A 12,474-nucleotide genomic window follows, 5' to 3' on the forward strand; every position below is an offset into this window, starting at 1 on the left:
TGGACCTACACTTGGACCTACACCTGGACCTACACCTGGACCTACACCTGGACCTACACCTGGACCTGTCATTCTGTGCTCGTTTCTCATTCCTGTCTTCTCAAACCAATCGGTCAAAGCAGATGGCCGCTTGTCCTGAGCCTGGTTCTGCTGGAGGTTTCCTCCTGTTAAAAGAGAGTTTTTTCTTTCCACTGTCGCCTGTGTGCTGCTCAGGATGGGAGACTGTAATAAAGAGGACTCAACACAATCTTTGTTACTCCTTAGATAGATAACTTACACTAATTGACATTTTAGTAATATTCCTGTACAGTGTCCTAAGATGACATTTGTTGTGAATTGGCTTTATACAAATAAACTACAATAATTTGAAACTGAAATATTATAAAGTGGTACCATCATTTTTTTACATACATTTCTGGTATTCTTTTTTTTGTGTGTGTAGCTGAAAAGACACTTCTTCTAATATCAACTTTACGGTAAACGGTTCTCCGGAAGACAAAGTTTCAAACCTAACGTTTGATGCAGGGGCTGAGGCGAAGCAGCAGAGGACAGGAAGCCTTTTTGCATGACACAAGGTAAAAAACACATCTTCAGACTTAGAGTTGTCAAACTGACAAGAAACGTCCCCGAAGGTACAGTAAATGGTTGCTATTTGTAAGGGCTGTGTTCTAGTGTGCCCACTCCCCCAGGGCAACACAACTGTCTGGATAAAATGTACTACAATCAGTCTTTGTTGTTTCACAGTATTTACATTAAAAAACACAAAGAGACAAATTGAACTCAATGTACACCTCTACACCACCTTCAGGGAAGGTGCTGCATTGCTGGATTTCATATAAACGCCAATGAACTACCAATGGAAATTTAAAAACAAGGTCTGCAAAAACCACATAATCAGTGTAATATTGCCTCTATGACACATATGTTATTATACCTGCAACAGAAACTGGGCTAGAACAGGACTGCATGATAACAGTGCAATACAAAGATGGAGCACCCACACAAAAGCAGAAGACTAACGTTCTGTCCTTTTATTTGACATGCCGAACAACCGGAGATGGAATGGGAAAGAGTCGCAGCAGAGCAGTAAACGTCCGGTCAATAATTAACAGGTTTCGGTGCAAAAGTGGTTTTTATGCTACAGCTCTTTGCTTGTTTTAATTTTTACTCATTATTTTTCTAATGTAACATCGTTGTACCACAAATTACATCATTAATGTGTGATTGATGGTGGCCTGTCGATTAATGTTTCCCCAGACATTAACAACTAAAACATGAATATTAAGTTTCATATGTGGGAGCTGAGTTAATCAGTGATTTCATCCATTTCTTGTATGTGGGATATTGTGTACTTCCACACCCCACACCTCAATCACAGGAGCTAATTCCTACTGCTTGGCAGATAACGGCGTCAGTGTGTATTTGACCTCTAAAGTATATTCATAAAATGTGAAATCAAGGTTTCTGCAAGTCAAATTTAAGACTTTTTAAGACCTCATTTGACTCCTTGAATGAAACTTAGGAACAAAAAAAACAACAACTATAAATACAGGCAGTGGTTGGGACATCGTGCTGTATTACAAACAAGCATAGCATGCGTCACTCATTGAGATGTGTTCACGTTCAGTTTTTGTCTGTTTATGAACACAAAGTGATATTTAGTGCTCTCTGGTTCAATAGCTTATGTTCAAGTACAGTTGTTTGGTTGGAAACGTCCAACAAAAAGAGACAGGATACATTCATGGCACGAAGCTCTGTTGCATCAATCTCCAGTTTTGCCTTCATACACAAAATCATCGTCCAGTCTCCTGTCATATATTTGCACCACTGGTGCCAGAAGTACTTGTAATGTTGGGGGGGGGGGGGGGGGGGTCCGTCCCCAGAAATATGTGAATAAAGTAGATGCCATTTTTTGCATTCTTGTGTATTTAACACGTTGTTAAACATCTACGTGCACCTACATTTTGTAAACACTTGATTCAATAACTATTTTAGAGCAAAAAAACCCAAAAACAAACGGTTGAATCGTTATTTTTATTATTATTGTTGAAAAAATTATTTACATTTTCTTAACCAAAACCAGCAAAATTATGTGACTACTGCCTTAGATCCAAGTGTGTATTCCAGAGTATCTTGATGGGATTTATTTATTCAATACTTAACTGTGAATACTTGGCAAACGTTGATGAATTATTGCTGCACTCAGGTAGTGTTCGAGATCTCTGAGCTAACCATGTTTCCTATTTAGTGCGCTCATAATGCAGTGAGTAAGGGATTGTATGAACACAGCCTAAGTGAATATTCAGCAACGTTGGTTATGATTTTTGTCTGGAAGCTAAGAAGAATTTTAAAATGTATTGTCAAGATGTTCTTTTGAGATAAAGACGCCTCTTTTGCTCAAAATATCTTTAGTAATTTTGACCTAGAAATGCTTGTTTCTTTGTGATATTTATTTCAAATTCACACTGAAGAAAAGCAAGGCTTTATGTTAATCAGAAATCAAGACAGTCATGCTGACAATTGATTCAAGCTGAAAATGTTGCATAAAGGAACATCCACTGGTCAGGGCATTACCGTCAAAAATCATCTCCAAGAGTCATGACAGTGAAAGATGAAACTAGCTGAAACACAAGAACCACTCATTTTAGAACCTTAATAGACCAAAAAAGTCAGCCGACACAATAATAGCAATTGCTTTTGTACTTGTTTGTTTCTGGTGTCGTTTTGTGTCATGTTAATGAAGATTCTGGCTCACAGCATTTATAGCTTCTTTAATTTGAATGTTAAAAGTGACGATAATGAGGGCTGAGGAAGAAGCAGGGACTTATCAGTTAATGTTCCTTCTGCTGCTCAAGGCCTCAAAGTGAACTACAGTTCAAAGTGACTTCAGATCTGACATGTAATTACAAGTGTGATTCCATCAGATGGCAAAATGTCACAGAGGGTGTGAGACGACCTTTTCCTGCCCTGAGTTTCTCACCTTGTTGGCTGCCAGGAAGTCCCTCATGGAAATCATCTCTCCAGACATCCTGCGCCCCGTGTCGGTCTCGCTCTCATTGATTGCGTCCGTCTCAATCGAAGGGTCCCTGCGAGCTCGGAGGTGGCCTGGGGCAACCACGTTACGTCGGGGGTGCCGGTGCGAGTGCTGGCCCCTCCTTGGAAAGCAGCAGCGGCACGGGACTTCCAGCCTTCTGAGAAGCCAGTTGAGGACCTGCTTGATGACGATGGAGATGACATTGAAGAGAGAGTAGATGCAGCAGACGCCGGTCAGGATGAAGAAGAAGTTACCGACCCGGTACGCAACCGTGGCATGGCCCTCGTAGACCACTCGCTGGCTGCTCACCATGTCCCCAAACCCAATGGTGCTGAAGGCCACAAAGCAGAAGTAGAGTGAGTCCAGGTATTCCCAGCCTTCAGCCGCTGAGTACATCAGCGAGGCACAACAGGACACCAAGATGGCCGCCGCTCCCAGGATAAACATGACGCAGTAAACAGAGGGTTTCCAACCGGCGAGGTGCTGGCCCTTTCCCACTACACCTGCCTCCGCTCCACCTGCTCTGCCTCCTTCAGAGGCGCGGCGTCCATTTTGCGGGAGCACAGCCTTATTACGGCGTCGTTCATGAAAGGACTTGAGGACGAAGGCGATAACGGTGATGACCCGTTCCAGAAAGAGGTTGAAGAAGAGGATGGTGGCGGCGCAACCCAGCAGGCCGTAAAACATCAGGAAGACTTTCCCTCCGACGGTGGCAGGAGTGGTCATCCCAAACCCTGGCACACAAACATTCTGCAGTGAGCTGACAGTTCTGCTACAAGACAAGACAGGGTCATGTTCATGACAGTATCTCATTGGGCTGAAGTTGGTGAATCAAAGCTCGAGAGAACATTATGAGAAGATATGCTCATTTTCATTTGCAGTCTCACAGAATTATGAGTATTTGCAACTAGTAAGTCATGTGACTGCATTATACATGGCTAGGTTTTGAAAATCACAAAACTTTTCCTGTGCACACTTGCAACACAGTATTCTAGACCATGCAGATTATTTCGTTGCCCACATCGTACCTACTGTAGCCTACTTTGTACCCATCTTTGCATTTGCCCCCATATTTATGGTTTAATCTTCTGAGTACACTTTAAACTGAAGTTAAGGAAATTTAGACCACGTTTTAAATGATCATATTTATCATAGTTGAGGTGTTTGGACCTGGACATTTAGTGTTGTAGCCTTGGATGTTTTCAGTAAATTATAGTAGGAGACCTCAGTCGGGTGTGAAAACACATCTATAGGAAACCAGATTGAGAAGGGATTAAGGCAGGTTTGAGATCCCTACAACAACTCTGTGACTATTTAAGGGAAAAAAAATGTGCACAGGTGTTCATGTTAAACTTCAAGCAGCAACACTGTAAGACTCATGAACGCTTTGAGACCTTTTGGAGACTCCCTTGAAAGGGGCGTTCGCCAACTAGTCCCCAGCAGTGGCCGTCCAGTGAGAGGTTTTTATTTGAATTGCTCAGTTTCTCCTCATAATGAATAAACGGCGTTGAACGAAAGGACAGAATAAAAAATGTAATCAACACAAAGGACTACTTTCAGCCGACAAACGCAGGGTTTAGAGAGAACCTCGATTTTCTTTAAGGCTTTTGCAAATGAGCCACGGGATTCATTTTAGCCAGAATGGTTGTGATAACCACTTCCAGCTGCTTTTTCTTTTAAACAAAATGCACATCCAGTCACTAAAAATGGCCAATTACTTCTCTCTGTTTTTCCCATGATTGTCCTCCTGCAACTAGCTTTCTCCACTAAAACATGGATATCCTCTCCTTCAACCTGTTTCCATCTTTTTCACCCCTCAATTATTCCACGTAATTTCAAAGTGCTTTCTGTTTTACCAACTGTATTTTTATTTTCCCCATTTGATTTTTTTCCCCCCTTTGGGAAAAGTTTTTGTTATGTAACAAATTAAATAATTACTGCAGGTAGAGCAGCTGTAAATGAGGATAAAACAGAAGTCCTTTTTCCGAAAGCAAATCTTTACAGTCTGTTACAATGATAAAAAACCCACCATAAGCTGTGAATGAACTAATTGGCTTTGCTAAAGGGTGGCTTCTTGTGGAGGCTTTGATTGCTTCTTCGTTCAGATCAGTTGTCGAGGTGCTAATTGAGCCGGAGGTTTCTCCCAAACACGACAATAAAACCAAATGAGCTGGATATTATAGATTTGTTTTTCTCACCTTCGGGTCTTTTTTTTGTTTTCACTAACCCATTGAAATGTGATGGTGATGAGCTATTTGACCATTTGATAAAATATGACAGTAATGATGTTATCTGGGAGATATGAGAGAAATTAGTGTGGTGTCAGGAACTAAAGTCCTGAATGTGGTTGGTGTAAATGAGGGTTTCTGGGTTTTACAACACATTACTGACTTTTCTTTTTAAAGCAAACTTCCTTTATGAGAGTTATTATTCTCATCTCTTGCTTAAAGCCTCCGGGACTCGACTGATTTGGTTCATTCACAGAAAAAGAAGCAATAATCTCAATCTATATTTATGCTGAACCTTGGAGCAGCCCTGTTTCATACCTGGTTGGACAGTAACCGATTTGCTTTTGGCTCTTTTTGCATCTCTGAACACCGTTTTGGTCTTATTCTCCTGCTTCTGGACACACGAGCGAGACGACTATTGTCTTTCTGTGAGACATGAAAAATTCATGTGCTGATGTAAAAAAAAAAAAATGCAGTCAATACATTTTATTTATTAAAATAGGTGCTCCAGGTGTTGCTATTTTAAGGCTCCTTACACGCTGAGTGACGAAAACAGAACTAGAACTGAACAAGCCCGAGGAAAAAAAACAAACAGACTTTAAAGGGACAGTTCAGATCTTTTCAAGTTGTCATAGTTGGTGTCTTTTCAGTTGTTTTAGTTTATTTCTCCTTAAGGTTTATATTCTGTTCTCTGTCAGTTCTCATCTCCACCCTCCGTCAGACTCTCACTTTGCTTCCCAGTCACCTGTCCACACACCTGTTCCACATTATTAATCACTCCGGTGTTGCCACTTTCCACTCTTCCTCAGTCTTTATTTAAACTACTTCGAATCGCCATTTCACCGTCGGTTCATTGTCTCGACTCCCAGTCTGATGTCTCACTCCTCTCGTGCTTCCTGAGTTGTTCCCTGCTGCGTTGTGTAAGTTTGTTGCCGTCACGTCGGCCTTTATATTCGTTAATCAGTTTTTCTTTTACTTGAGCTTCCTCGTGTCTGCCTGCATCTTTGTCTCATTCTGAGATCTGACCGTGTTAGAGGTAAACTTCTGTAGAAAGACTGAACAACTAGAGAAAAGGCTTTTATTTTTGCTAAAATGCAGCGTCAACCATGAGGGCTGAATGATATCGCTGAAGTTTCCCAAAAAAACCTGAAGCTGAGTTATTAAAGCAAAACCAGCACCACACTAGCTAAAAGGGGAAAATGCTAACTAAAAGTAGCAGAATGATATTGAAAACTAGAAAAACACAGGTTAAAAGCTCAAACTAGCTAAAGTCTAGCTAAACGTAATGTTAGCTAAAGCTAAAACTAGTTCAGTGCTACCTAAAAGTAGAAAAATGCTAGTAAAACCCAACAACAAGCTAGTTAGAAGCAAAAAGTAGCAAAAGACAGATAAAATTGGCAAAATGCTAGCTAAAAGCTAAACGTGGCAAAACGTTAACTAAAAACTTCAAGTATCAAAAATGATGGCTAAAAGCCAAAAGCATATCAGAAAAAAGGCTACTGAAAAGCACCAAAAGATCAGCTAAAAGTAGGGGTGTAACAGTACGTTAAAATCACATTTCGGTTCAGTTCAGTTTCAAGAAGGGCTCGGTTCGATTAATTTTCGGTACAAAAATAATGACTTACAAAATGTTTATTTTGAACATATGCCAAGTAAACAAATTCGGTCATTACAGACTTCTTAGCTGGAGGTGATCTGGTGGATGAAGAAGACTCAGCTGCTGTCATCCTCAGACTGCAAATAACACAGAGATAAAAAAAAATGCATTAATAAGATTAAGAAGCTTGAGCATGCATCAGAATATTAGAATTTTAAATTAAAAAAGTTAATTAGATCACAATAATACAATACCTCTTCTTACACGGTCATCATATGAGGTGGTTAAATATTCTCTCTCGCTCATCATGCATGTGGCAGGGCTTTAAATCTGGTCCAGGGCTTGTTGACAATATCAGTTTTAGCTTTTACATAAAGTGCTGCTACAACTTTTTGGCTGAAGTGTTGACGTGATGGATGTCGTAGGCAGCGGGGCTCAATAACTTTAAAACCGGCGCATCAACAACATTCGGCCGTAGATCCAGAGCTTTAAAAAAAACTCCTACAGCTTGTGTTATTGCTCTGGACCGATCTGAATTACCTGATAAAAGTTGTTTAAATGCTGCTGTTATCGCTCTTTGAACCAAACTATGTTCACGTTCGGATGATGTTGTTTCAAGAGCGTTAACAAGTTCGACGTGTTGCTGCTGCAGATCCAATCTCCGTGAAACAACGTCGACGCACAGCTTTGGATTTGTTCACTTGTCTTTTAACAAGAAAGCCATAATGTTCCCAAACAGGAGACCACAACGAGATGGCTTGTTTGTTGCCTGTTAGGATGCTAATGCTACGCGTGCTGCAAGATAATAGCACCGTGCTGAAACACGTGTAGGAAGTTTAGTTCCATGGCACATAATCTCTTGTTAATAAAATTTAATGAGTGAAAAAATAACCGAAACGGTGCATACGTGGACCGAACCGAACATGCTGTACCGAAACGGTTCGATACACCCACATGTACCGTTACACCACTAGCTAAAAGTAATAAAAGCTAGTAGCTAGAGGCTACAGAAGCTAAGTCGCACGAGGAGACAAAAACAACAAGTTTGCTGACACCAACCACATATTTTAGAGGGAAGTGAAATTATCTCATTCTGGCTGGACTGACAAGCTAAAAGCTAATATGAGCAACGCTGAGGTCAAAGTTACCTCAGAACAAACCCAAATGTGGAGAATTGAACAACTCCGGTTGCATGAACTGTCTTTATTTTGACTTGTTTGCTACAGAACCGTGCCATTTACTAACTGCCTGTACTTTTACCAGTTACAGGACACATGGGCTGCAGTCAACAAGTAAAGATGAAAATCTTGAACTTGTTTAAATTTGCCTTTGTATTCATATTTGTATGGATTTTATATTTTGAACAATTATAGTCACCAAAGTGTCCTGACCACCACAGAATAGTTGTATTTTGACCGTGTCGTCTTATGAGGCTCAAGCCAAGCATGAAGAAACTCCTAAAGTTTATAAGTTGTCTTTTCTGTATCTGCACTAACGAGTTAGAAAAACAAATGTATTTAATCATCACAGCTGATTCCGTTAGTTTTATTTATTTGAAAGAAAGCGATACTAGTAGAGGTTTATGTGTTTTTGAGCTTGATTTATATTAAAATAAAGTAACTGTCTGGTCTGAACAGAAACTATAAAACAGAGAAGAGCACTTTAGCTGCTTGAACACTTCTTAAAAAAAGCTCCAATCACGTCTAAAGCGTTCTTATTACCATACTAAATGTTATCCACACAAAAACTATAGAGTAGAATAAAATCTTGAATTCAAAACAAGTTTCTTGTCAGATTGTACGTGCAGGGTTAGACGGACATTCTTGTTGTATGCTGCATGTGTAGAGCATGACATGACAAATATCTGGTAGAAAATACTCAGTCACCAGTCTCATTGAACAAAACAATAAATGTTTCTGTTATTGGATTATTTAAACTCGAGTTGATTGGCGTCACTAACGAACTGAAAATAGTTTTATCAGAATGTGGCATTTGCAGTTCATCATCATGACACAAAACCTGCCTCTTTTCTTTTTACATGGATAAAAAGAGGCAAAATAAGTAAGAATAAAGCTTGAAAACTAATAATTGGATTTATTTTAATTATGTGAATTGAAAATTAATGGTCACATACAAACCTATGGAGAGACTTTTTGATTTTTATCCAGTTATGCATTAGTTAACTGCCCTTTAGACCAACATTTTAATATTGTCTGCATGGAACAATGACGGTCTTTTTTTTTTGGGGGGGGGGGGGGGGGGGGCAGGAGACAGCTCAGTAAAAAACGTTGAGTAAAAATGAGAAAAGATTTGAGGTAAAAACGAGACACCGTCTTTGATATTTTACAGGAAAGTGAAGTGCAGCAGGCTGTCGAGGACATCATTTCTCTTTGTCAAGAATCTCCTCGTTACATCCAGCTCCAAATCCACTGTTCTGGATAAAGTGCAATGAGCGAGTCCCACGGCTCTGTTCTTCAGATTTGAACTGTCAGTCATCAAAACTGAAGTCCCTCCAGAGACAGAACAGAAGAATGGGACCAGAATGGAAGCGCTGATCGCAGAGTTCTGATTCACGGCAGTCCTTTGGTTGGACTCATCGTGGTGCTTAGTTTGGACTTTTGCTCCTCTTTGTCTCCACCTATACCCACCAGTTGAGTTGCCTTTGCTTGCCCTATAGGATCGTTAGGGTTTTTTATGAGATTTTATCGTCGCCTAATGCTGGTTAACTGTTTAAAGTTTGGACTAGAGAGCAACAGATGAGATCAGGGCAGATGGTGGCCCTGACTGAGTTCAGATAAAGTGTTTGATGAGTAGTTGTACAAGCAGCTGGGCACGATGGGTTCACACCATGTCTGTTATTCTGTATAACAATGGATCAAAAAGGTGACAGGGAAGATCAAGAGACAGGAAGATGGGAGGGGAACAGTAGGACTGGACTAATGTTGGGATTTATGGTTGGGATGACTGGGGGAAAAACGAAAAATTAACGACTTTGTTTAAAAAAGAAAATGACTAAAATAAAGGTGAAATTTAGGGCTGGGATTATGTGGATAGAACGTGGTCACGTTTAAGGCTCGGATTATTGGGATAGGTGTTAAAAGCGTGCATGGTTAAATTAGCCAGAAGTCATAGATTAAGATTAAGATTGCAGCAAACATTACAAACTACACACAGCAGCAATGAGACTATAAAATGAAATTGTGTTTGGGCAGTTGCCAGGGAGGACATGAAGACACCCAGCAGGCGACTTCTTCCTGTACAAAAGTACGAGTGACCAAAACTGGAAAAGTGTGACTGTTTGTGGAGCTTCTCAGTCATCAAGGACTTTTAAAGCTCCACATTCCAGTTTGAGTCGAGAAAACATCTCAGCAAGAGTCGAAACATCTTAGACAAGAAGCAAAGTCCCAGTGCCTCTGTCTTTTTTTGTTAAAAAAAAAAACTGTAGAGTTAAAGCTCAGATTATGAAGCATGCCTTTGTGTTATTCAGGATTTGTATATTTGTACACGCAGAAAGCAAAGAAGGAGCTTTTCAAACTGTCACATTATTTACTTCAATAAAAGAAGCGGGTAAAGATAATGGATGGTTGGATGGATGGATGGATGGATGGATAATGAATTAGTTTTTTATGAGCTCAGTGGTTTATTGGTTGTAAGAGACTGAAGGATCTGACAGATGTGACAAACATCTGTTCCTCTCACCGATGGTCGACACCACAGTCCCCACGAAGTAAAACGCTCCCGTGAAGTCCCACCGGGCTCGGATCGTGTCCACGCGGATCCCGGCCACGTTCGCCTCCTCGTAGTTCCTCAGGAAGTTCTTCAAGTCCCTCTCGCTCAGGTTGTGCTTCTGGGAGAAGCGCTCGAACCTCTGCGTCCAGCGCGCCTTCGCCTCGCGCTCCTTGGGCTGCTCCAGCGCCGAGAAGACGGCGGCGCCGCAGAGGAGGTAGAGGATGATGAAGAGCGCCAGCAGCAGGAAGCGCGCGTTGTCCTCGTTGATGGGACCCGAGCCGCAGCAGCAGCCGCTCCTGAATGCCATTATTATGTCTCCGTGCGGGGCATCATGGTGGTGTGGCTCAAAACGCGCGCTCCTCGGAGAAACAGCCCGTCTGCGCGTGCTTTCATCTCAGAGGCAGGTGGAGCAGCCCGAACCTCTCGGCTCGGGTCCACCCATCTGTTTGATGAGGGTCTGGGTTGAGCAGATGTCAGAGGAGGGGGGGGGGGGGGGGTATCAGAGCAACCTGTAGCTGCAGAGGTGCTGCCTCTCCAGCAGTCCCCGCCCCGCTGCGCGTCTTTTACGCACGGCGGATGAAGAGCAGTAAACAGCTGAACTCGCGCCCTGTCGTCGCGCGCGCTGATGCCAGGTGTAATTTCTCACAAAAGGTGCTGATAACGAGGCTCCGCGCGTGACTCGATCCAAACTTTGGAGGTTTGATTCTGACAATATCGCGCGTGTTTGCACGCTCAGATCAATACCGCGCGACCTTTCGCGCGCACTGATGAGGGATTCAGGCCTCGCGCCGTAGTTATCCAGGGACGGTGTGAGCAAATGTCACGGCGGCAAATAAATTATTCACCATCAGAGAGGCGCCAAAAGAGCTATTTCTGGAAACTGAACCAAACGTGTCCAGCCACAGACGCACGCGCAGAGCAACAAGGCAGGCTCTTGATGATGGTGTAAATAAACCTGAACCTCCAAGTTCTAACCTCTCAACCTTTATTTATAACAAACAAGAATATTCCTGAAGACTTTTTAAAGGGTGCCTCCAATCCAACAATCCGTCAACTTTCTTTCCTTAACTCCAACAGTAATTCGGGATTTACTTTGTAATAATCTAATCGGACAGAAAACTCACGTTTTGCTGTAAAAACTAGAAGAAGCAAAAGGAAAACCAGGATCAGATGATCTGCTGCCAGTCACTCTCGCTGTAACGTTAGTAGATGTTTCTCAACACTGTTCTGTTTTCAAGCAACCCTGAAAAATACGGTTTTAAGTTTTGTTTATGTCCCACCATCATCATCAGTAAAGATCACCAAAGTGACTATTATGTCCATTGTCCAAAACTGGCAACATGGTGGCACATTTGGTAGAGCTGCTGCCTCTCAGCGAGAAGGCCACCAGTTCAAATTCCGGCTGGAACCTTTCTAGGTGGAGTTTGTATGTTCTCTCCATGTGGGTTTCCTCCCACAAACCAAAACATGCATGTTAGGCTGATTGGTAACTCTAAATTGTCCATAGGTGTGAGTGAGAAAGTGAATGGTTATTTGTCTCTATGTATCCCTGTTATGGACTGGAGACCTGTCCAGGATGTCCCCCGGCTTTCGCACAGTGATGACTGGACATGGGCACCAGTGACCCCCACAACCCAAAAAGGAAGAAGTGGGTATGATAATGGATAGATGGATGGATGTCCAAAATTGAAGCAAAAAATTAATTTGTTGGGAGCAGTCACGGTATATTTTTGGAACCAGTGTCTGCTCACTAAAAGTGTGACGCCATCCACTCTCGTCTTGTCGGTTCTTCTCAGGTGTAGGTGATTTACCGCTGTGACTTGTTTCCCCATTTTGTGGGCAAGATTGTCAATGCAAAGTGAGCAGTATTGTAACAGATCATTGTG

At 41.8% G+C, this 12,474-nt stretch overlaps 2 protein-coding genes across 3 annotated transcripts in view; one reads left to right on the top strand and one right to left on the bottom strand.

Moving 5' to 3' along the window:
• kcnk13b (potassium channel, subfamily K, member 13b) overlaps window positions 1–10,895 on the bottom strand; it is a 12,733-nt gene extending 1,838 nt beyond the window's left edge. The window contains exons 1-2 of the mRNA XM_037685728.1: window positions 10,559–10,895; window positions 2,981–3,768 (exon numbers count right to left, since the gene is read on the bottom strand). Of these exons, the coding sequence (XP_037541656.1) occupies window positions 2,981–3,768; window positions 10,559–10,895 (1,125 nt within the window). The remainder of the gene's footprint in view (window positions 1–2,980; window positions 3,769–10,558) is intronic.
• The window catches only part of brms1lb (BRMS1 like transcriptional repressor b), a 340,636-nt gene that overhangs the window by 147,618 nt on the left and 180,544 nt on the right, over window positions 1–12,474 (top strand). The window lies entirely within an intron of this gene.

The sequence above is a fragment of the Nematolebias whitei genome, chromosome 12, assembly GCF_014905685.2.
Source record: "Nematolebias whitei isolate Nwh7 chromosome 12, NemWhi1, whole genome shotgun sequence".
NCBI classification, from domain to species: domain Eukaryota; kingdom Metazoa; phylum Chordata; class Actinopteri; order Cyprinodontiformes; family Rivulidae; genus Nematolebias; species Nematolebias whitei.